The 26,343-nt window shown below is 34.6% G+C and overlaps 1 protein-coding gene across 1 annotated transcript in view; it reads right to left on the bottom strand.

Moving 5' to 3' along the window:
* LOC109393134 (neurabin-1-like) overlaps nt 1-26,343 on the bottom strand; it is a 134,143-nt gene that overhangs the window by 88,730 nt on the left and 19,070 nt on the right. Inside the window, exons 4-5 of the mRNA XM_019662074.1 lie at nt 23,303-23,407; nt 4,899-5,034 (exon numbers count right to left, since the gene is read on the bottom strand). Coding sequence (XP_019517619.1) covers nt 4,899-5,034; nt 23,303-23,407 — 241 coding nt within the window. The remainder of the gene's footprint in view (nt 1-4,898; nt 5,035-23,302; nt 23,408-26,343) is intronic.

Raw genomic sequence — 26,343 nt, forward strand, 5'->3', positions numbered from 1 at the left:
ATTTTTGCCTCTAATGATTACATGTTAACACAAGCAATAAAAATGCATACCCATGTAGGTAGCTGCTCAAAATTGTATTTAATACTTTAAAATGATTCTAAAAAATTATCTAATGTTGCATGATATAGTTATAATGATATTAATTTTCAGTAGTAAAAACAAATTATGAAAGAATTTCCAGTAGTAAAAACAAATTATGAAAGATTAAGTTATGTTTTAAGAAACAGGGTCTGTTTCTAGAGTGATGATTAACAGTGCTATGAACTACTCTATAAAGAGACTTTGAAATGCCATCTATAATCTAAGACTTTGAAATGTAATAAATATTATATTTTAAGAGGATATATAAAGAAGCAAAAGCAAAATAACCATATAATTTTAAAAGCGCATGTAAAATAGCTCATTTTAATGTGAACGGTCATATGTATTTTCTAACTCACAAAAATGGTGGAGTACTATTTCACACTTTGTCCAGTCTGAGCACACAGCATTTCACATTGAAAATGCTTTTATATAGAAACAGATACCCAAAATTACATACGTGACCCACAGAATACAAAATATATGCCAGAATTATATCATCCCACCACTCAAAGGCTAACCACTGATTGTTGCGGAGTAGGACAGGAGATTTAATTTGTTACTGAAAATTAAATCTAGTTGAAAAATTGACCATCCCCCCAGAATTTTGTGGGATAGTGTTGACTGTCTGAGGGGTATACTGAAATCCTCCATAGTTACCCTTCAGATTGTTTTTAAAAAAGAAAGAAAGGGAGGAAGGGAGAAAGGAAAAAAAAAGAAGGAAGGAAGGAAGGAAGGAAGGAAGGAAGGAAGGAAGGAAGACAGGAAAGAAGGAAGGAAGGAAAGAAGAGAGGGAGGGAGGGAGGGAGGGAGGGAGACGGACAATAATTCTATTAAATCCAGATATTCAATCACTAATCACAAATCTACATGTAAAATTTTTCAATTGTTCAGATTTATATCTTCCTCTTCTTTATAGGATCTTTCCTCTTCTTCAGCCTTTAGGCAGAGGCATTTTAGCTTTTTTGTTTCTTTAATCAGAATGTTTAACAGAGTGAAAAGAAACAAGAATACAAATTAAAATTGAATTGGTTGTTTCCTTATTTGAAACTTTTCCAGTTTAAATACTTGGAGGAAAAAAAGCCCAGAAAAATGCAGAAATTTAAGTAGAGTTTGGAGATTATCTATATATTTTAAATTCTTTTGGAGTCTGACTTATAATTTCCTAAAGCATTAAAACATGTATCTAAGCACACACAATACATGATAGAGTATTCTTAATCCTAAATATGAATGATTCTTATAGAAGACCACTGTACTTTTACAGTTTCAGGATCTATTTCTCACATTGCAATGTTTTCCCTGTAGGCAAGTCAGGCAAGCAACTCTCCTCTGTCAATGTGACAAGTTCCAAGTTAGAATCCACCATGGATGATTTGACCAAAACCAGAAGCTATCTATCCTTCAGAAGACACTGCACATCTGAGTGCTGGCTCTGGAAATTACTTGGATGATCTTGGTTGTTCTGTATTTAATTAGAGGTTTTCCTGGCTAGCCAGAGGAATGTCACAGGGGATACTATCAAATAAAAATAATTCTAACTTCGAAATCAAAAGATGGTTCTATAAATGATAAGAAAAGTGAGAAACCACGTGACTGAATACACAATTCAGGATTAATAAAGATATGTAAATCAAGGGGCCAGCTGAGTGGCTCCTTGATTGAGTTGGCTTGGAATGCCAGCTCTGTGCAGCAGGGCCCCAGTTCGGATCCCACATGAGGGCCAGTGATGCTGCGCCCTCTACAGCTAAGATGGTGAACAACAGCTCGACCTGGAACTGGGCTGCAGTGAGTCGCCGGTGACGGCTTAGGCTGCAGTGGGGCTGTGGTGGGGCTGCGGTGGGTTGCCGTAAGCCACCGTGAGTGGCCATCCAATGGCTGGCGAGTGACTGCCTCACCTGGGAAGAGTAAAATGATAATACCAACAAGGGCCAGTAAAGCAACGTCCTCCACAACTAGACTGAAGAAAAAGACAGCAACTTGTCTGTTCCCCTTCCCTGATTCCCCAACTATGTTCCCTCCCCCAATTTCCCAATAAAATCTTAAAAAAAAAGATATGTAAATCAATAAACTGCTCAAGTACATAAAAAATTAACCAAATTATTCAAGGGCTATTTATTTACCCATTGGATAATTGGTTCTTCTTATTTCCATGATGTCTCTTGTACATTTGACTTTATATTAATAGGGGAGGGCCAGTAAATAAAAAAAAATAGTGATATAACTCAAATCAATGTAAAAATATTTGGTAACATTAGTAAACAAATGAATTTAAGTCAAGTAGATAAATTGAAGTGTTTGTAAAAGAGTGAGTTTTCATCATTTTTACAGCTTTCATCTCTCCTATTCACAGAAAATTAACGGTTGGCTTCAGCTGGGCATATTTTGGTGAGGCGGTATGTATGCAGCACACAAGAAAGGGAGACATGAGTCAGAGAGGAACATGAGAGAGACAGGAAAAAGCTCATTGACCATTTCAATAAAGTGAAGGTTACTTGGGGTAGCACAGTAGCAAGCCCCTGATTTCTATTTCTACAACTTACAGACAGAAGAAAAAGTTTAACCGAAAGCTAAAGCCTGTCTTTTTGTAAAATATTTGTATTCTCAATTATTCTCCCCTTTAAGCCCTACCTTCATTGGATACTTTTATGGATTAAGTATATGCCTACATGAAAAAAAATTCTCCAAGTATTCGATTCCCCTACTATTTATTAGAAATACAGAACAAGGAATCACAGAACCTAAGTATTACAATAAACTCCATCACCCAAAACAGGAATCCTCTTTCTGACTTCACTTGTTATCGAGTTTTTCTGTGTGGCCTGAACACAGACAAAAGAGCCATTCGTCCACTGCATTCAAAAACGGCAGTGTGTGGCAGCGTCCAGGCTCTGAAAGCAGGAGCACCCTATTATCCCCCTTCTAAGTTTGCCAGCTGCTAGCTGGACCACTAGAAAAAGCGTCAGTTGCTGCATTTCTAGGGGGAAAAAGTCTTTTCTGTTTGTTGTAAAGATTACATAAAATCATGTGGGAAAGATAACTTGCAAGGTGCTTCTCACTGGGTGTTTATTTACCCGTCTTCAGCCTGAAAATATACTCTCAGGTGATAAACAACTCTGCCTTCCTTACAAAAACAGGCAAAAAAAAAAAATTCCATATGAAGTTCTCCTAAGTATAAATGTTGGAAGGAATTTAGAGATTGAGCCCAATCTCCGAGCTTTTAAAGCCAGAGACAGTGAGGTCCCCAGTGGCTGGAAAGCTTGGCCTCCTCGCCTCCCACCACTTGATGTCACCCATGCTCCCCTGAACCTCAGATCCACATTCTTTCCAGCATAGTGAGCAGGTAAAAACCAAACCTACAGAGAATGATTCCACCATCCTAAAATAGGCTTGCAGCCAGAGCAAATCAGCGCCTGGGAGAAAACACAAAATACCAGCACAGAGAACTGAAAACTAGGTAAGATGAAAGAAGGTCAAGTATTTGAGGAAATCACTTTTGTAGTTTCTAAATCCAAGATACCATTTTCATATATAATATTTCGGTATAAAGAAAAATTCTCGCCGTTTCAAATGAACTTGGCAAGTGAAAAACTACATCAGCTAAATAGAATTCTAAGAAACTAATTCATTCATGTGAAAACTTTCTAATGTTTACTCTTTGATCAAAAGTTAACTGACACACTGTTTTAAATTTCCTACTGTAATGAATGGGGAATACATCCTCATTATATTACAAACACATGAAAATTAATACACATTTGGATTAAACATTCCAGGCTAAAAATACATGAAAAATATTTGAATGTCTGTTTATTAATCTTCACGACATCTTGGCTAGAAACCAAAAAAGTTCTGGACAAAGGATATATACAGATGAGCAGAGAATGAACACGGGGAGTGGCACTGTCCTATCAGCTGTATAAAGAATATTTATTTTACCTGAAAATATACTATGGTTATGGAGTATGAACCACTGAAGCTAAACTGCTGATGGATTTTTTGACGTGCCAAAATGAAACACGTGCACGTTTAAAATAAAGCATATTGTCCCATTCCATCGATGTATGTTTGGCATTTACACTAGAAATAGACCAGCATCTGTATTATATTACAACACACAAGGGTTCCGGGCAGCCGTTTTCACTTGGGGGTTAGCTTCTATTCATTTACTTGATCTTCTACAGAGAACAGGATGCAAAATTATTCCAATATGTATCTACCCTATGGAATACGTGCTGGTGGAAAGCTTTGTCCTGCCTTATGTTAGCACAAATCACAGAGAGCAGATCCAAAGAACTTTCTCTTCCTGGATAAAAGAAAACCCTGAAAACACTTAGTGATGTTTAGTGCTTTTCTGTGTATGTTTATGTATATGTGTTTTTTCCACCCAAAATCTTTACTGCGTTTTTTTGGAAAAAGCATCATACACTTACTGTAGAAAATTTGGGAAAAATGAAAAGAAACGTAAAGCAGAGAGAGAAAATCACCTAATTCCAACAATAAAGACAGCTGCTATTCACATTTTGGTGGTTTTTAACCCCTTTTTTGTTTCAATGAATTTCTTTTTAAAAAGTGGTAAAAGATGACTTATTTGATTCCCGAAGTTTTCATACGGTAAGCAAGATACTATTACTTGACTCACAAATGAATAACAAATGCAAGTGATATTTCTTTTTCCATGAGGTTGAATGGAGAGACCCATTCTCCTTGAGAAACTGCAAAGAAGCTGTCACTGTTACATAGTAAAGAGAGTTTTATACAGTAGGAATGCAGTGAGAAGGAAAGCAGGAAGAAAAAGGTTTGCAAGGGCTGTGTACCTCATCATCGTCGGCGTCATACTGGGCGTAGTGCTGCTCGAGCAGCTCTCTCTGGCGCCTTTCCTGCTCCAGCGTCTGGCTTATCAACTGTGCAACCTCACTCACTTGTCCTGGCTTTTCTCGTCCAATAACAAATCTATAGGAAGGGTAAAGAAAATGAAAACAGTTAGACTCTTCAGTGAAAAGGAGTGCTAAGGAAAGTAACCAAGCATGATAATATCTCATCAGGATCCATCAAGTCTCAAAAAAAACCCTAAAAAACAAACCAATATCACCTATATACTTTAAATGGCAGGCCTGGGAGGCAGAAGAGGTTAGCTGAGCTATTAGAGTAATTTTTGCAGACACAGCCCAAAGGAAAAGAAAGGAAAAAAGCAAAGGATCATTAAAAAATTATTACCTTGGGAGAAGACAAAACAGATGTAACACATTCTACAGTACTTGACACATTTTTGATGTCCTACATATGGAAGCAAATGCATAATTTCCTGTACCATTGAACTTAAGAATCATTTCCATAATGTCCTCTTTGTAACGCAAAAACTGCTTCAAACTTTTTGAGGTATGATATATATGGGTAAATATGTGTGTGTGTGTGTGTGTGTGTGTGTGTATATATGTGTGTATATATATATATATATATAGAGAGAGAGAGAGAGAGAGAGAGAGAGAGAGAGAGGCAATAATTTTTTGCTAAGTTATTGTAACTTTGGATGTAAGAGAAAAGGGGGAAACAAATGTACTAGTTTCAGTTTAAAACTTAAAAATTAAAAAAAGGAAAAATGGATTAATTCACTTATTTGGAGAAAGAGATGGTATGAGGAGGGATGTGGCATCAAGTGATAAAGGAACTATGGGAAACATCTGTTGATATTAATTTCTATAAGAAAAAAGGTATGAAGAAAAAAATGGAAGTCATTTATTGCAAGCTACAGTCACCTATGATTCATCCTCATTAATACTGTGTTTTGCTTAACATATGAACATTCACTTAACATCTTTTCACACTACTGTATGATCCTATTTTTCTAAAAATACAAACAGTATATCTCCATGATATAATTTCTATGCATCATTTAACATCATGATTTTGGATGTAACTTAGTTGTTTTTATACTTAATTGATGCTTTCCTATGATTATAATATATTGCTGTATTCAATCATAATTTTTAATGAAATACTTAAGCATTCTCTGTACAAATACCCTAAAGGTCCAAACTTTTGTACTTAGATGTTAGTAATTGTCTTTTTTTTTTTTTTAAAGATTTTTTTTGGGGAATTGGGGGGATGGGAACAGTGCTGGGGAACTGGGGGGAGGGGAACAGACAAGTTGCTGTCATTTTTTTTCTTCAATCTAGTTGTGGAGGATGTTGCTTCACTGGCCCAAGTTGGCACCGTCATTGCGCTCTTCCCGGGTGAGGCAGATCAGTCGCTGGCTTCTGGACGGCCGCTCACTGCGGCTGCTGGCCGCTCACGCTGGCTGCTGGCCGCTGGCTACACACAGTAGCCCATGGCAACCCACTGCCAAAGGGGCTGCAGCCTACACGGTCACTGGCGACTCACGGCAGCCCAGCTCCAGGTTGAGCTGTTGTTCAGCATCTTAGCTGTAGAGGGCAGTGTCACTGGCCCTCATATGTGGGATCCGAACCGGGGCCCTCTGGCATCCCAGGCGAGTTCTTAACCATAGCGCCACTCGGCCGGCCCAGTAATTGTCTTTTTATAAATATTTTTATGCAGCTTCAAACAGGATCTAACTTTGATGTTACGTGTGGGTGTTCATTTAACATTTGAGTTATATTCCTTTGGGAATCAACTAAAAATAGAATTTGTAAATACTAAAACTTGCATCTTTTATTGTTATTGGGGAACTGCCATGGTCATTGGTTACACATTGCTTTCATAGTACAGTGGCATAGTTGACTCTTTTAGGGAGGGCGCAGCTCACAGTAGCCCATGTGGGGACGTAAACAGCAACTTTGGTGTTAACAGCACCATGCTCTAACCAACTGTGCTAACTAGTCACCCCCTAAAACTTTCATCTTTATTCAGGTATAATTCACACACAATGAAGTACATGTATTTTAAATGTACAGGTCAATAAGTTTAATCAAATATATAAACCAAATGTATAAAATCAAATGTATAAACCTGGAATTACCACATCATTAAAGATATAGAACATCTCCATCAACCCAAAATATACTATTTCCCTTTCCTGTAAATCATCCTCACCTTGGGCCCATATTAGATTTGTCTTTTTGAGAGTTTAATATAAATAGAATCATAGAGTGTCTGGCTTTTTTGGCTCATTATAATGTTTTGGAGATTTATCCATGTTGTTCCAAGTATCAGTAATTTGTTCCTTTTTATCACTGAATAGTATTTCATTGTACCAGATGTACTATATTTGGTTTACTTATTCTTCTACTGAGAGGTATTTGGGTTGAATTTTGTATATTATGAGCAAACTTACTATAAGCATTTGAGTGCAAGTCTTTTTGAGAACATAAATTTTCATTTCTGTTGGTCAAATAACTAATTGTGGAATTGAAGTCATATGTCAAGTATACATTTAACTTTTAAAAGAAATCGCAAAATTGTTTTTCAAAGTGGTGGTACTGCTTTAGAGTCCTACTAGCAATGCATGAAAGTTGAAGTTACTTTACCTCCTCCCTGTCACTTAGCATTGTCTTTTAAAACTTTAGCCATTCTACCAGGTATCTGGTTGTATCTTATAATGGTTTTAATTTCCAATGCCTTGATGACTAATGATTTTAAGGGTCTTTTCATGCATTTATTGACCTATCATATATCATGCTAAGTGAAATATCTTTTCAAATCTTTTGTCCATTTAAGAAAAACTGGGTTGTCTGACTTATTACTGAGTTGTAATGGTCTATATATTCTGGATAAATAGCTTCATTTGGATATATTGCAGATACATACATACACATAGATATACACACAATACATGTGTATGTGTTTATTTATTATCTACTCTCAATCTGTGGTTTGTCTCTTAATTTTCTTAATTATCTTTCAAGGAAATTCAATTTATCACTTTTAAAAGATTTGGGTCTTTTGTTTCCTATTTAAGAAATCTTTGCTTGATTTAAGATTACTAAGATTTTCTCCTATTTTTCTTCTTAAAGAATTAATGTTTTGATTTTATAGGTCTATGATATCTTTCAAATTAATTTTCATGCATAATGACTGGTAAGGGTGGAGAATAATTATTTTCCAAATGGATAAGTGGTTGTTTCAACACTATTTGTCAAAAAGACTATTCAATACTATCATTGAATTACTTGGGCACATTGGTTGAAAATCAGTTGACCATGTATTTGCGGACTGATTTCTGGATTTTCCAATCTATTCCACTGGTGTATTTATCCTTGTGCCAATACCACACTACCTTAATTACTACATAGTAAATCTTGAAACTAGGCGGTGTAAATTCCAATCTGTATATATTTTTAAGCTATTTTGACTATTCTGTTATCTGCGTTTTCAAATAAGTCTTACAATCAGTTTATCAATTTTTTGAAAAAGCCCATTGATGTTTAATCTGGGTTTGTTTGAGTCTATAGATCAATTTGTGGAAAACTGACATCTTAACAATATTGGGTCTAATCCATGAACATACTGCACCTCTACATTTATTTAGATTTTCTTTGCTTTCTTTCAGTCATGCACTACAGTGTTCAGTGTAAGACTATAGCCATAGTTCATTAAACTTAACTCTATTTCATGTTTTCTCGAGTTATTATACTGTAAGTGGTACTGATCTTTAAATTTCAGTTTCCAATTGTTGCTAGAATATAAAAATGCCATTGATTTTTAAATACTGGCCTTGTATTCTGTGACCTTGTTATACTCACTTATTAATCATAGTTCTCTTTTATAGACTCCTTAGAATTTTCTATATAAAAGATCATATCCACAATGAAGACATTTTTATTTCTTCCTTTCCTAGCTATGTATATATTTGCTTGTTTCTCTACCTATTATGCACTGCTTTGCTGCACTAAGACCTCCAGTATATGTTAAAAAGAGGGTGTAAGAGTAGACATCCTTGCTTTGTTTCCTATGATTCTAAAATATGAGTTCTGAATTGCCTAGAGATCCACAGGGTGATTTCATTTGGAGATATTATAGTTTCTATGATGGGAGAGACACAAAGTCTTTAACGTGCCCAACTAATCAGGAGAAATGACTATCTTGAATTTATTATATTTTTGGCAACAAGCAAAAAGTAAGAAATCAGGTCTAGAGATACAAATATAAAGTAATTAAGAAACTCATATCTACAACAGAATGGTAGATTTAGTAAAACCTACATTGATCTTTTATCTTTCTTTCAATGCATAATAGGGTGGGATTTGAGGGAGTATCATTTATCTACAACAAAGTTGACAAGGGATAGAAGGAAGCAAGTAATGTACAAAATGCAGGTTAATCAAACACAGTAGCCAAGCTCAAAGTAAAAGGTAAATTAGAATTCACATTCATTTAAGGCAAAATTCTTTAAACTCATTTGAGAATTACATTGTCAGATCTTTTAGTTTAACAGCTTCCCCTAAGAATGGAGAAGTTTCTTTCCTCTGCAAGGCAAGTATTTAAAGTTACTCTGAACACAACTCAGGGAGAGAAAAAGATTTGGTCCACTTGCCAAATAGTTGAAACCATTGCTGCTGATTTTGAAGATGAATGAAGGAATCTTAAGAAAGATCTTGTGAGAAACTTTAAAGCAGAAAATTACTTTTTTAGTCTAAATTATAGTATATAATAATAAATTATGTAATTATATAATAAATCAAAACTCCAGTGTGATGTGCAACTTTCTTCTTATCCTTAAAACATGATCCCTGATTCCAAACCAGAGTTATTTATGGATGCTAAAACTAAAAGGAATGAATGCATACAATCAAAGTTTCAGAGGAAATAAGAATTGTTCCATATTGCATAAGAAAATAGCATTTTAAATCATGAAGGCATAGTTGTTCAAATCACAGCTTGGTTTTCTTTCTGAATTTACCCCTACAATTTAACATTACTCACTATTTGTACAATATCAGTTCATATTCAAAATCCCTTCATAGTTGATGACACAGAAGTGATTAGTAATTACATATAAAACAGACAATTCATCTCATGAAATATACTCTCTTTCAAAAGTATTACGTTAAAGTAAACATCTCTTCATTCAGCAGGTATTTTGAGTAGCATTATAGCACCTAGCTGCACACACCTTTAAAGTCTTGTAATCCAGTATAATTTTATAGTACATATTTGCAATAATAGAATGTCATCCCGACAAGCATGGTCCAGGAGGAAAACACCCAGAACTGAACTAAGCTAATCTCTCTGTCTTATTTTCCTCATATTAAAATTAATATCTACTCCATGTGTCTAAAGGAGTGGTAAAAGAATAAAATGTGGTATAGACATGAAAGGACTTTAAAGCACTATTATTATCATTATTATGACAAAGCTGATAAAATCTCCCATTTGAAAATGCATAAACTTCAAATTACCTTTCTATATGTTCTTAAATGTTTGGTCCATGTTTAAGCTGTCTTTATAAATATGTCCTATAACAGTATATGTACAATCTAGCACATATAGAACTTAATAGAAAATGTAAAATTTAAAGTAAGGTTATTATTTCAATTATGGATTCTCCATATGGATATGCTGTAATAGTAAGGGTTAAAAGGGCCTGTAAAAAGAAAAAATGGCTTTAATAGGACAAGTTCACTGAAACACACTGGCTCTGTGATCTTGAATATGATATTTCTAACGCTTCATTTCCCTATTTGTAAAATAAATATAAAACTTTAACAAATAAATATTATATAATCCATTTAAAAAGCTTAACTAATTACCTGGTGCCTAGAGTGTTTAATCAACGTTAGCTGTTGTTTTTATCTAGATAATGTATTAATATCTAGATAGGGTTGAGTGCATTTACAAGTTCTGTCTGTACACACTGTCTCAATTACCTCTCTTTTGATTGCACTAGTTTCAAAAACAGAGTTGGCTTTTGTGAGTCAACCACAGGAAAAAGATAAAATCCTTGCACTAAAGTATATTCTGAACACATTATTTTCAGTTACTGTTGAAATATAAAAGTATGGATCACTGATCACTTTAAATTGAATTTTAAAATATTCAAAAATATAACAATTTACAACAGCAGTCCCTCTAAATATGTGATGAAATCAACTGATATTTATACCCAATTGATTTATATTTTTGACATTATCTCCAACTGAAATAACACTTATGTAAGTCAACTCAGCCTGTGTCTGAACACAGATTTTTTTTTTTTACGAAAAAATAATTTTTTCTTGTTACTTCCTAAAAATTTTGTTTCAACAAGGAATGGTGTGACCTTTTTATTTTTTCACTATAAAGAATGAGGTAAGAGAAACCAAACTGTAATGGATATTTAAATTAAAAAAATAAGTATTTTCTAAGGTTATGATTGACATATAATGGCAATACTAAGAATAAAACATACAATTCAGGTTTACGTTTTTATCATGGCTTGTTTCTAGTACTTAAAACAATCATCTTATTTTACTGTGAATTAAAGAGCTGCTCCCTCTCCCCCTCATGGTAAAGGCAGATAAATCAGTTTTTCCTTTTTCATCTATTATCAGGGCAAACAATGCCCATCTACTGTCCTTTGGCGTTTACACGACAAGACTATATAGAATTCATTTAATTAGTTTATTGAATTCTCTGGTAAGCTGTCAAACAAAAAATAAACAACTATAAAATGGCATTTACAATTTGCTTAAATGAAGGCATAAAGGCCCTCCATGTTCTGTGTGAATCATGTGAGAGGTTATGTTGAAAAATGATTTATGAGGGCCTGTTTTTCAGACTAGAGTTATTCTCATAAAAGTGATATACTAGTCATCATGACACTTGGCGTCAAAATTTAAAAATTCTTAATGAAAAATTATGCTAGTCTAAAACAGGAAAAGCTATACCAGGATATAGTTATTCGTTCTTATATAACCAATTCTTTCATTCAAATATTTTTTTTAAATAATATATGTTGCATGCACACCAAAACCTGAATGATGTATCTTTTAAAAACAACAAAACAGCTGCACAAGACCAACTCTACTTGAGTCTTGGATGACAAGATCACGTGGTATTTTTAAACATTTCTGTAAAAAGTATCTTTTCCTATGTTTGATCGCATTTTATGGCCTTATTCTGTACTTAATAGCTTTTAAAATATTTCACTCAATTCTACTGGAGCAAGTGGTGGTAAATGTATATCCAGCCACTTTCACTAAAATTTGCTGATAGTATTTAAAAGTTAAAGTCCTACACAACCAAGCTATTGATTCTTTCTTGTACTTGCACACTCTTACATATTTTACCTTTCTATACTGGGAGCTAGATTAATATAACATACTACATATCTAATGTGAAAATTTTAAAATTCATCTAGGAAAATGTTTGCTTTTAAAAGCTAGGCCTGTAGTATCTAATCCTGAAATATTTAAATTTAATTGTAAGTATTAGCTCTTTGAAATGACTTTTATGTCTAACCCAATACTAAGTATCAGAACATTTTCCTGTACTCTATTTCAATGTAAAACAAAAGTACAGTCACGTGCCATGTAATGATGTTTCAGTCAATGATGGACTGCATATACAATGGTGGTCCCATAATTACAATGGGCTGAAAAATTTCTATTGCCTAGTGATGTCGTAACTGTTGTAATGCTACAGCGCAATGCATTATTCACATTTCTTCAGTGATGCTGGTGTTCAGTATATATAAAGCCTGCAGCAGTGGACAGTCATACCCGAGGCCTTCACACTCACTCACTGGCTCACCCAGAGCAACTTGCAGTCCTGCAAGCTCCACTCATGGTGAGGGCCCCATATAAGTGGACCATTTTTTATCTTTTGTACTGTATTTTTACTGTACCTTGTCTGTGTTTAGATATGTGCGTACACAAATACCATTGTGTTAGACTTGCCTCCAGTACTTAGTACAGTAACATGCTGCACAGGCTTGAGCCTGGGAGCAATAGACTTTACCACAGAGCCTAGGTGTGTGATCAGCTGTACCATCTGGGTTTGTGTAAGTGCGCGCTACGATGTTTGCACAAGGATGAAATCGCTTAACAATGCATTTCTCAGACCATACCCCCATCGGTATGGTCTGAGAAAGGACACGTGACTGTAGTTGAATTCTTTCACAAACACTGTCTAACACATGCTACTTCCAGGACTATATACTATGTGATAGGTATAAACTTAAATGGTATTTTCTAAAAATGGTACATCCTCTCAAGGAATGACATTTCTCTATCTAAAAGTTAGCTTTGATGCCTCAGGTTTAAATATTTATGCAAATGAACATTTAAAAGGAAATTTTTTAAATGTTAATCTGTATTTATTGACACCAGAAAATGTCTCATTAAGCCACAGTCCTCTTTAGTTATTTGAAATCTCCACTGGTTTTTGTCTTCTATCACTAGCAATGGTTGACCATTCTCATATATATAAGAGTAAAAAGGTCCATCCATGGTCCCAAATCCATAGTGGCCGCTCCTCTTTTCTGTGGGCAAGGGGGGAGTCTTATGAGAAATGCCAACAAAATCCACAAGGGCTGGTGATTTCCATGAACGTGGTGATCCCTTCACTGCCCTCCATTACATGACAACATTATGCACAATCACGAAATCGCTTTGATAAAAAGTGAAAATCTCAGTTTCCCCTTGTGCTGTAATGGCAACAAAAACTGTTATTAAAATGATGGGAATGAAGTGAAAACATTTCAAGATTTAATGCATTTCAAATGGAAATCTCAGATACACTGATGATTTTAAGTAAAAATTAAAAAAAACACAAAAAACCCATTTTATAATATTGCATATTAAGAAATTACCTGTCCAGGTGTGAATCCAAAATAAACATGTATATCTATAAAAAACTCACTTATTCATTTAAATTTCCTTTTCAATATTATAACCTCTTCACAAAAGAACAGAGAGATATTTAAGACTTTTAGATTAATTTATATTCTATTGTGTGTAACCACAATTCCTGTAAGATTCTGACCTTCATAAGTGGTGTATGGCTCAGTGTCAAAAAGTCATGAAATACATATGCTACGAATAAAAGCACGATGAATACACAGTTATTAATCATAAGTAGCACATAAGCTTTAGTGTCAATGGTGCTGAAGAGCCAACATAATTTATTAGAAAGTTCCCATATTGAAGCACAATCTCTCTATAACATTACTTTCCTATAACTGCTGTCCTTCAGTACTGTGACGGCCATCTGGAGTTTAAAAGAACACCTAATCCTTTTTCCAGAGTTCACTCTTTCAAATGCTTTACAGTTGTTACCATGTATTTTTAGTTTTCTGTTTTTCAGGCAAAAGTTTGTAGACTCTTTTACTTTTATATATAGAAGGAAACATGTTTAGATTTCTCTCCATCCGGGTCAGTCTTTCCTAAGCAGTCTCAAAATTTTCAGGGTTCTTCTTAAGGTATGCAACATTAAATAAATAAATTATATTCTGGTATGACACTAATGTGTCTGCCTGTCTATCCATCTATGTGTCCATCTTTCCATCCATCCATTCAACTAGTTATTGATTGCTACATAGTAAGCAGCCTCTAAGATGGACCCAAGTGATCTCTTGACTCCTGATAGTCACGTCTTGTGTTATTCTCTCCCCTTGAGTGTGGGCGGAACTTGTTGACCCACTTTTATCAAACAGAATACAGAACTGATGGGATGTCACTTCAGACACTAGGTTATGAAAAGATGGCAGATTCCATCCTAGGTGCCCTCGTGGATCACTGCCTCTGGGGAAGTTGGTTTCCATGTTGTGTGGCGGCCCTGTGCAGAGGCTCTCATGACAAAGCTGGAAAGTGGAGCACAGAAACTGGGAGGTAGTAACCGTTTGTCGTTTCAAGTCACTAAACTTTGGGGTAATACGTTATGCAACAATAGGCATATGAACTATGCTAGGCACCGGGTGTTCATGAACAAGGCAGGTCAGCATCCACTTAAAGCTGCAGACCAAAACCAACGTGAGTTCTTAAAAGTTATACTGCAAATCCATGTTTGACTGAGGACAAGCATTCAGACATTAAGAATTTCATACAAATATATTTTTTTCTGCTAAAAGTATCAATAATAATAAAGTAGTTTTAAAAGTATACAGTATAGGGCCGGCCGAGTGGCACGCTGGTTAGGAGCTGGCTTGGGATGCCAGAGGGCCCCAGTTCGGATCCCACATATGAGGGCCAGTGACACTGCCCTCTGCAGCTAAGATGCTGAACAACAGCTCAACCTGGAGCTGGGTTGCCGTGAATCACCGGCGAAGGTATAGGCTGCAGCCCCTGCTGCAGTGGGTTGCCATGGGCTACCGTGTGTAGCCAGCAGCCAGCATGAGCGGCCAGCAGCCGCCATGAGCTGCCGTCCAGAAGCAGGCGACTGATCTGCCTCACCCGGGAAGAGCGCAATGATGGTGCCAACTTGGGCCAGTGAAGCAACATCCTTCACAACTAGACTGAAGAACAAAAAGACAGCAACTTGTCTGTTCCCCTTCCCCCAATTCCCCAGTGCTGTTCCCATCCCCCAATTTCCCAATAAAAATCTTTAAAAAAAAAGTATACAGTATAATAAAATCTACATAGTGCTGAGGAAATTCAGTTTGACTACATCTGCCTTTCTTAAAGAGACTTGGTTCTCCTTTCCAAATCACCATCGCCATCAATATAATTAGCTAGCGCGGTGCTTTTCATAACTGTCATCATTCATTTTAGAAATCAGTTTTATGTGGTCAAATTCATATACAACAAAATTCACCAAAATTAAGCTGTACAATATGATAAGTTTTGACAGATACATATACAGTTGTGTACCAAATACAATATAGAACATTTTCATCACCTTAAAAAATCTTCCCTCTTTCACCTTTGCAGCTTCAATGCAGTGCAAAGACTTTTGTGTCTGGCTTCTTTTACTCACTGTAACAGTTTTGTGAGTCAAATATGGTATTGAGGATACTGGTAGTCCGGCTCTCTGTATGGGCTATTTTGCATTCCCGCTGGTGATGAATGAACGCGAAAGTTGCTCCAAGGCCTCATCAATGCACAGTGTTATCAGTCTTTGAAATTTCAGCCACTCTAGTCAGTGTGGGGTAGGACCTCGCTGTGGATTTAATTTGCATTTCCCCAATGATTAATGATGTTCACCAGCGTTTCATGTGCTTAACTGTGTCTCTTCCTTGGTGAAGTGTCCCTTTAATTGATTCGCACATTTTTAATAGGGTTATATATCTTCTTATGGAACTATATGAGCTCTTCATATTTTCTAAGTAACAGCCCTTTAGCAGATAATTGTTTTGCAAATATTCAGTCTTCAGCTTGCTTTTTCATTTTCTTAAGGGTATTTTTCAAACAAATGTTGTGAATTTTGATGCAGTTTATTCTATCATTTCTTTCTCTTCTATTTCTTGCTTTTGTGTTTTAAAAGATCCCTGATTAACCCAAGATCATAAAGCTTTTTGCCTGTTTTCTAGAAATGTATGGTTTCAGCTGTTGCACCTAGGTCAATCTTGAGTTAATTTAGACTGTGTAGTATAGACTGTAGGATGAACGTCAGGTTTAGGTTTTTTTTCTAATGTGGTTATCCAATTATTCCAGCACCAATTACTGAAAAAACTATAATTTCCCCCAATGAATTACCTTAGTGCATTAGTCAAAAATCAATCATTTATGTATGTGCAGGTCAATATTGGAACTCCCCATTCTGATCCATTAATCTGTATTTCTATCCTTATGCCTCAACCAGACTGCTGTGATCAGTGTGGTTTCAGGCAGTGAAAGTCCCCCAACTTTGTTCTTGTTAAAAAATGTTAATTTCTACAAAAAAGAAAAAAAAAAGGCTACTGAGATTTTCCTTGAGATTGTGCTTAATCTGCAGATTTGGGGGGAATTGAAATCGTAACGATATTGAGTATTTTGACCCATAAACATGGTCTATTTCTTCACGCACTTAGGTTGCCTTTACTTCCTCTCAGAAGAATTTTGCTTGCTGAGGTCTTCAACATATTATGTCAGATTATCCTTAAATATTTCACGTTTTTGACGTTATCACAAATGTTATTTTAATCTAAATTCTCAATTCTGTGTTGCTGCTAATATGCAGAAATAGAACTGATTTCTGTACAGAAACCTATCTCCTGTAACCTTGTTTCACTCACTTAGTTCTAGTAGCATCTTTTGTGAGTTCCTCGGGATTTTCTACAGAGGGCCATGTCGTCTGGGAATACAGAGTTTTACTTCTTCCTTTCCAGCCTATGTGCTTTCCATTGCTTACTCGTGCCTCACTGAACTGGCTATGACCTCCGGTACAATGCTGAGTAGAAGTGGTGAAAATGGGCATACTTGCAGTGTCCTTATGCTAAGAAGGAAGCATTTGGTCCTTCACATTTGATGTTAGCTGTAGGTTTCAAGGCATGAAGGTTCTAACGGAACCTGACTTTATTTTTCGCTTTCTTGATTTCCTCTGGGTCATACATAGTTGCAAGGGTACTTGCATGTCTAAAAATGAATTTGTATGCCCTCAAATATGGCTAAGTTTAGTAGGTGAATTTTAAAGTCCTTTGTCTTCAGTATTATGAAGATGTTGCCCATTGTCTTTTACTATCTACAATTGGTAATAAATTTGATGTCAATCTGCTATGTATTAGGTTGTCAGAAAAGTCATGACGTATTTTTTTCTATGTTTTTCATTGCAAAAATGCATCATGACTTTTCTGACAACCCAATAGTCTCCTTTTCTTTTCTGGATTTTTTTCCCATCATAATTGTTTTTTCAAATGTTTACCAGGCTATAACTAGATCTGTGTTTGTTTATTTGTTTGTTTATTTTTGTGCAATTCTGTTTTGGACTCAATCTGAGGGCTTGAGTTCAGGAAATTTTCTATTTGGCTGTCAAAAAATTCATGATGCATTTTTGCAACGAAAAACATAGGAAAAAGTACGTCATGACTTTTCTGACAACCTAATACATAGCAGATTAACATCAAACTTATTACCAATTGTAGATAGTAAAAGACAATGGGCAACATCTTCATAATACTGAAGGCAAAGGACTTTGAAATTCACCTACTAAACTTAGCCATATTTGAGGGCATTCAAATTCATTTTTAGACTGCAAGTACCCTTGCAACTATGTATGACCCAGAGGAAATCAAGAACGCTAAAAATAAAGTCAGGTTCCGTTAGAACCTTAATGCCTTGAAAAGTCTTCCTTTATAGTGACAAAGATCAAATGACAAAATTACATTTCATCTTCTATCAATTCAGTCACTCTACTTGATTTTACAGTGAATAATGTTTTCAAAACCATACATTGTAAATACTGGTTATTGGTCTTAATTTTTTGAACAATTGATACAAAAAGTACTCAAGGTAAGTAGTTATATAATGGAAAAAATATGTTATAAACTGTTACAAATTTTTTTAACTGAGAAAAAAATTGGTAAGTGAAGGTTTTAAACAAGCAATTTAGATTTTTATCTAAAATTGAAGAATCAAAAAATGAAGCCATGATTTACATTGGTACATCCAAAAGAACTTAAAGGAGAGACTTAACAATGGTTTCCTCTGCAGACTTTGTTTGTTACTGTATATTCAATTCTTTTATTTTAAAAAGTTCAAGAATTTTTTTTAATAAATGAAAGGAAAATGGTACAGAGAAAATTACAAAAATTGAAGATCACAAAGATTAGAAAGTCAAGAATAAAGTTATTGTACAAATTCATACCATAAGATCCTGTGCCTTTGTTAGAAATGGCTATAAAATTGACGCTGGGTTTTCTAGAAATCTCATGAACACTTCAGGGTTTCACAAGAAAATAATAATAGCTAATATTTCATTGAATTCTAACTTTTTCTAGGCATTCATTTAAATGCAAAACATGTACTCACTCATTTAATACTCATCACAAATCTATGGGGTAGGTACTATCATGATGTTCATTTTACAGATGGAGAAACTGAGGCACAGGGAGATTGACACATTTCCATAAACTCATATATCTGATAAGTGGTTAAGTCAGAATCTGAATCTATGAAGACTGGCTTCATGTGAAAAAAGGCAGTTACATAGAAAGACAATATTTCCTGGGACTAAAAGCAGAGATAAATATCAACAAATACATTAAATATTATTTATAGTTTGTAATAGAATCAGTCTCTATGATTTTACCTATCTGCTACTTATACTATAATTCAAAACACATTTTTCCTTTTGTCTGGAAAGATGTAACATAAGACACTGAGCCAGATGTCTAGATTTGGGAAATCTCTAGCAAACTGACATCACAGAAGGCTAAATTCTAAAATAAATTCCAAAAATAAATGGAAGGTAGTTTTGGATAACTTTGAATTAGTCTGTGAATATCTAGTGATTACTACTTTCTTTCCATATACTTTCTTTCCATAGGTATACAACCAGTGATTTTCTTTTTTATCTTTTGCACTACTTTCTATTATTTTTTCCTAATGACTTTATGATTTTGAGTTTAAAATTATTTTTCTATAACTAAACAGAGACCAACAAACACGAGGATCTTTTCAGGATCTCCAAGAAAAGCATCGTTTAGTATGTTCTAATGTAAAAGTGAATTGTGAATAGGTAGATAAACCTGCTAATTCAAATGAACTAAATCTAAACTATTGAAATTATTTTTTACATAATACAGGATCTGACAATGAGGACAAAACTTCATTCTAACTTTTAAACTAAGTTACATTCTATCAACCACCAAAAAGATTATAGGTTTTTAAATAGCTGTTATGTCTTCTTTTTAGGTTTTTACCAGGCAACATTTAAATATACAGTAAAGACATAATAAATGGTATGAATCTAAAGTCAAAAGGAATCTAAAGTAAATGTGTTGTGCAATACAGAGTACATAGCATGCGTTAATCTAGAGCCATTCTGGATTTACCAAGTGCTTATCTCCAGAGTGGTCCAAGAGCATAAATAGCACCGACCTTTCGTCAAAGTTGTGAAAGGTACTAACCAGATAAATGATGTTTGGCAAACACGGATCCATTGTTGTTTCAAGGCAAGCCATACCAGCCTATCAGAATTGTACGGTAATAATAACTGGATTTATCACTTGTAATTGGGTTTGCTGGAGTCTGGGGTTTACAACGGTTGAGCTGGTCACGTAGTAGGAATGTACCTACATGACTAGCACTATGAGAGACCCCTACCGCACACAGACTTTGGGCTTCTTGGTACCAAGGTGCTACATGAACATATCCGTGGTGGTTTACAATCTGGAGATGAACAAGTCCTGAGAGACCCAGTGGGGGAACGATAAAGAAGGCTTGTGTGAGTCCTCCACACCCACCCGTCCATGCTTACCTTTCTCCCACTGTTGCCGTGTTTCGTCATTTCTGAACACAAACTGTTGGAGTCCTGTGAGTCCTTTCCCCATTCAATTACTTGCAGTAATTAACACGATATTAGCACAGTGCTCATCGTCAGTACTTAGTTTAATGGAGGAAATAATCATTTTCTAAGGCCTTGTTTCATTCAGCAAGGCCTTGTTTCCCAGACCCCAGAAACCTAGACTGGTTTGAGCTGAACCACTTCTTCACAGTGGCCTAATACGCTTTAGCTCATATAAATGATGTAGGACTGAAGAACATATACACCCTTGGAAGTTATATTAAAATACTTGTATTACGAGGTCTCTAGTGTATTAAAAATGGCGTATTAATGGAGTCTTCATTAGTGTTATTACTTCATAAACTCAGGTATAGAAATTTAGAGTCTAAAAAAATAAATCAGACTAAGAGGTCAGATAGAAAAAGTGATTGTTTCTAAGTGTGGGTGAATTCACAGACCTTCACTGTGTGATGTTGATTCGCATCCAAATGCAAGCAACAATTTCATATACATTTTCAGGAAATAGACAGAAATCTTCATCTCCAATACGCAAAAATAATCACCATCCAAATCTAAGTTTCCATTTTCTCACCACCTCTAGCTTATGTTTCCCCTTCCTGGCTCTTTAGAGCCATGAGTTCCAACACATTCCTTCTAGATCTGGACTTAGTAGTTAGAAAAATTCAAACTAAATTTAGTAATTTTTCAGATACCCTTTTTAAAAAATAAATTTTACTAGCTACGAATGTGGTAGCTAAATCACCAATGAATAAGAAATATAAATATTTAAAATAAGAAAACTATACATATTTTAAACCCTCAGTTTAAAACAGTTCATTAAAAATACAAGTCTAGCTTTTGGGTCCTGTTTTTTGTATTAATACCTTATGAAGAACTACCACATAAAATATATTAAGGGGATTCAAATATTATTTTTAATAAGTTAAAATTGAGAAAAGACTTTGTTCCTTACATTCAATTATTAAGATCCTAGGTTACATAATTTCAACCAATTAAGACCCAGGGTTAAATACTTTGGGGGAACAAAGGAGGCTACAGATCCCATTTTAACATCAAGGTGTTTGCAAAGAGCATGGGAAAATAAGATGTATGGCTTTAAAAGGTGAAAGCAGAATGTTCTGCAACCTCAAGGTCAAAAAAGTGGTATGAATGATAAGTATACCAGAAAGAAGAGATAACTAGGAGATAGTGAGGTCAAGGAGGGCTTCTTGGAAAGGAAAGAATCTGAAATATGTTCTTCAAGATAAGTAAGTTCTAAACAGAAGAGAGTACTTTAAACAGAAAAAAAAAATGGCACAGAGAGAAAGGCACCATAAAGAGAAATGCACAAGTCACATTTGAAGGACGATGGCTATGCTTATACGACCAGAGCACGAACACTGGGAGAGGTAAGTGACAAGATCCAGTGGTCATCATCTCTACAGGTCTTACTTGTGCTTCTAGAGTTACACAGAATGAGTCAATTCCTTTTTCCGATAGCCCTTCATATATTTGAAAACTGCTATTATGTTCCTCCCTGAGGGGTAAGAATGAGAAGGACAGATTCAAGAAAGGAGAGACTCAAATCTGGGAGACCAGTAGATAAGCCTTCGGCAATGTGTCCAAGGTTTGAAATGATCACAGCATGAAATTATGAGAAGAAAGGAAGGGATGGTTATCATTTCATGTAAGTACAAACTTTTTTTCAACTGAGAAATGTCCTTATAACTCATGTATCTTATTTCACTTTTAAAATTCACTTTAAAGCCTAACGGGCAGTTTTAAAACCAAGACACAGGAAAGTGCTGACTCAAGAGCTGACAGCTATCTCCAGAAAGACCATCACATTTACTGAGGGATAGTACAATTTGTCCTGAACTCTTCCAATTATTTTACATATTTTTCTCAGGTGCATGGGTACTCTTGAAGCATTAACATAGCGCCCATTAAAGTCACTGAGCCTGTATTCCTTAAACATTCCCTTCAGCATTAAAGGGTGCTTTCCAACTGAAAAAAATCTAAATTCTAAAACTTAAACTCATGCTTGTGCAACATAAATTATGCTGCAATAAAATCCTAATGTTACCCTCTTTATACCAACATTAACTCAACAATATTTTCAGAATATTTGGCAGTTTCATTTTGATGATGATAACACTAAAACAATTTCATAATTACACATACTAAATAATGCTTCCTTATGTGTTCCTTCATAGGACTCATGGAAAAGTATAAGACATAAGCAATACTATATTTAAAAATAAGTACCCTGTGACCAAATAAAATAAATATCAAACCTTGACCTTAGTTGGCTCAGGACTACTTCTTATTTGTTTTCCAATCTACAATTTTCAGAACCCCAGGATTAGATATAAATTTCAAGGTCCAAAAGAATGTACCCTCTGTCCTATTAAGTTGGAAAAAATTTTCACTTTACTGAAGATTAGTCCTACCTAATTCTTTAAAATAATAACAAGATTTTAAAAATACATTTATCAACCTCAAATCATTCAGCCTACTTGTCTAGCTAACATGTATTGTATCATTGGATATATGTATGATCATTTTAATTTACTGTATAACTGGTTTTATTAAAAGGATTTGAGCCTAAATTCCTATTAATTGAGAATATAAGCAGGAATTCTATCTTCTTAGAAATTCTTATCATATTAGCAATAAGACACACTTACATAGCTAACTATATACTTCATATCTTCATGTCTTTCTAGAACACTATAATTTTTAGTTTTAAATTACATTTACATGAACTAATTACAATAAAGGAAAATTAAAAACTAAAAGCAAGTTTTAACATTTAATAAAATCTCATTGCAATTACATATATTTATAAGTACAATTATAGAAAACTAAAACTCAATGAAATATCAAGTAGCCAAATTATACATATCTGAAGCCACATATTTACCTGACATTGCCCTTGGTGTTTCTGAGAACGGTTGCAGCAAAATTCTGTGTGACACCCACCAAGCTGATTCCATCCACCTCCACAATCTGGTCATTGACTTGTATTCTTTGGGAAGGGAGAAAAAATTACCCACAATTAATTTTTCTGATAACACATTACCATTCCCAATCAATGAGTTGACAACATACTTGATTTTTAAGATACTCTTACTGACACAAAATTTGTCTTTTATATATAAGCTCCAGATCTTATTCAAATGCTTAATTTTATAGAAATTAATAAAATTATACTGATTTTAAGATTAGGTTTGGGAAAAATGACATTTTTAATCATATTGACTCTTCCCATCAATAAAAATTGTGTTCTGCTATAATTATCCTGGGCAAGTGTTGTATGTATCATATGTTGTTGCCATGTGTTAAGAAAAGTTATGTAAAGCTTGGAAATAGAAACAAAAGGAGAGCAGCATGTCCTTTCAACGTCAGGCAGGTGCATTACTTAACAGGCCCAACCAAGGATAATTTGGGGGAATGTGTTTTAATTGATCCACTCTTTAAAAGTCCTGGACATATGAAGTTGCATGTTAATTTGTAGATTTTTGTCCTGAAAAAAATTCAGATACTTTTCTTCTGTTAGAAAAGATAATCCCATAAGCAAGTTTATTTCCCTGTAGAATATTAACTAGTTTTTATCTAATTTAGCAATGTTTTTCTGATATTACTTTATTAACTTGCCTTTAAATGTCTTCTAAAATGTTCTTTGAATGACATTTACCATTTCACCTGTTCTCCTAATTAATAAATTGAATAAAAATTGATACATGTTCATGTTATAGTTATGAAAGTCATCTTTTTAATTCTTTGATTATTAGCCTATAATAGCTTTCAAGGTTCCACTAAGATTCTAGAGCAGATTCACCAAGTCCATTCAACTCTGTTATCAAAGAAAAGCACTTCACGATTGTTAGCATCTTAGCTTGGTCTCCAAAGCAATTCCAAAAGCAGAATTTTATCTTTGCTACCATTTTTTTTTTTTTCTAATTTAGTACCTTTGCTTTTCCTGGTTCTTGGCCAGTTTAGTTCTGGATCTAGTTTGCACCAGAAAACAACAACAAACAACAACAACAATAAATAATTCCCCACTGGTAGCAGCAACAATTGTGAGTGTAATTTTATAATCTGACCATTCAAGACCTCTATTAGTTTTTTTTGGATCTATTATCATTACCTAATACCATGTGTGAACAATAAAGAATTTGAGTTGCTATCCTTTAATTTCTTTGTCCATTTGTGAGCTCTAACTATTTCATATAAAAATTTTATGAACACTAGAAAGGAAAATAGCCTTTTGAAATTTTGACCAGTGAGTTTCAGTGTTTCTTTCTTCACTCAAACCTGTTCCTGAGGTTGCAGAGCTGAAGCTACAAATTCCCTGAGTGGATGTAATTGAGAGAATTATGTCTCACTGTGTGCGTGTGAAATATGCTCCTAACTCGGGAGGTTATTTAATAAATTAAAGAACTGACAATCTCAGTTCACAGAGGATACTAAGCACTTTCATAAATCTTATATTCTAGTATCTAATGAAAACTTGAAATGTGCTACACTGTTTTTAAGGAAAAAAAACCTAAAAACTACTAGATGCTCAGAAATATCTTTAATAAGAGCCCAAGTTCATATAATAAAAGTGAGTCTTTAGACAAATAAGACTAAGTTAATAATTATCGTTTAAAATACACAATTATGTTTCCTCCATGATTTTGTGAAGATGTGAGTATGTACTTTCATTAAGAGGCTAGTTAACCTGAACTTCCTGGAATTCAGGTAGGTATGAATATTAATCAAATTCCTACATAAAGTTTGAAAGCATAAAAAAATATAAAATTGTGTTCAACTAAACTGAATTATAACTCTGACAAGCTTTTATATCAATAGTAACTATGTTTTATACAGTATCAACTTAAAACATGATTTCCAAGATTTTGGTAATCTCTAAAACAGCGGTCTCAACCTGTGGGTCGTGACCCCTTTAGGGGTCGAACGACCCTTTCACAGGGGTCTCCGGGTACTCGTATGTGGGCATATCTGCATGTGGGCCTGGAGACGGATAGAGGAGCGGTGTCTCGGTTCCTAAAACCATCGAAAATATGTGTTTTCCGATGGTCTTAGGCTACCCCTGTGAAAGGTTGAGAACCGCTGCTCTAAAACTTTGGTCATAAAGCATAGCTTTAGGATGAGCACTGTAATATTTCTGTTGAAAAACAAAAGTTCAAAACTACATGTATTAATTCTCCCTGCCCCTTATGTGTTTTGAGAAAATGTCTTCTTGGCTTTGGGTTACAGATTACAGATCTTTGAGTCCAAAACCTGTAGCACAATTATTTGATGGTTATGCACATCTGCATCTTTAATAAAGAACAAGTGACCATAGTGCTTCAGTCTAAAGAAAAACTTTTTATACCATTTCTACAGTCACTATGAAATACTATCATCAATTGTTAAACTATAATAGCATGTGTTGATTTTAGAAAATATTTAGAGAATATGAACACAATACATGTTCATGGTTGAAAATTTGGAAAATATGGAACTATATAAAGAAAGTAAAAATGTCAAGAGTTGACCACTAAGATTATGCTGGTGAATTTCCTTCCTTCCAGGTTTTTTTTTTTTTAATATACACTTTTGTTTACTTATCAAAATTAAGATCATTTGAATATATAGTTTTAAGGGGTTAATACTTTTTACTCATCAAAATAATATCTGTTGAGTGCTTACTACATGTCAGGAAGTATTCTATGCTCTTTATGTTTTGCATCTTATTTAATCCTGTTAATGGCCCTGATTAAATATATTATTATTATTTCTGTTTTACACGTAAGGAAGCTTTGGCTCCTCTTATACAGTTATAATAAATAAGCAGCAGAGCCTGGCTGTGAACCCAGGATATCTGACTCCAGAGTCTATACTTAAAGAATATATTATATCACATCATTTTTTGAAAATACTTTTCTACAACAGATGTTAAGGATATATTATGCT

Source organism: Hipposideros armiger, unplaced genomic scaffold (assembly GCF_001890085.2).
Source record: "Hipposideros armiger isolate ML-2016 unplaced genomic scaffold, ASM189008v1 scaffold_365, whole genome shotgun sequence".
NCBI classification, from domain to species: domain Eukaryota; kingdom Metazoa; phylum Chordata; class Mammalia; order Chiroptera; family Hipposideridae; genus Hipposideros; species Hipposideros armiger.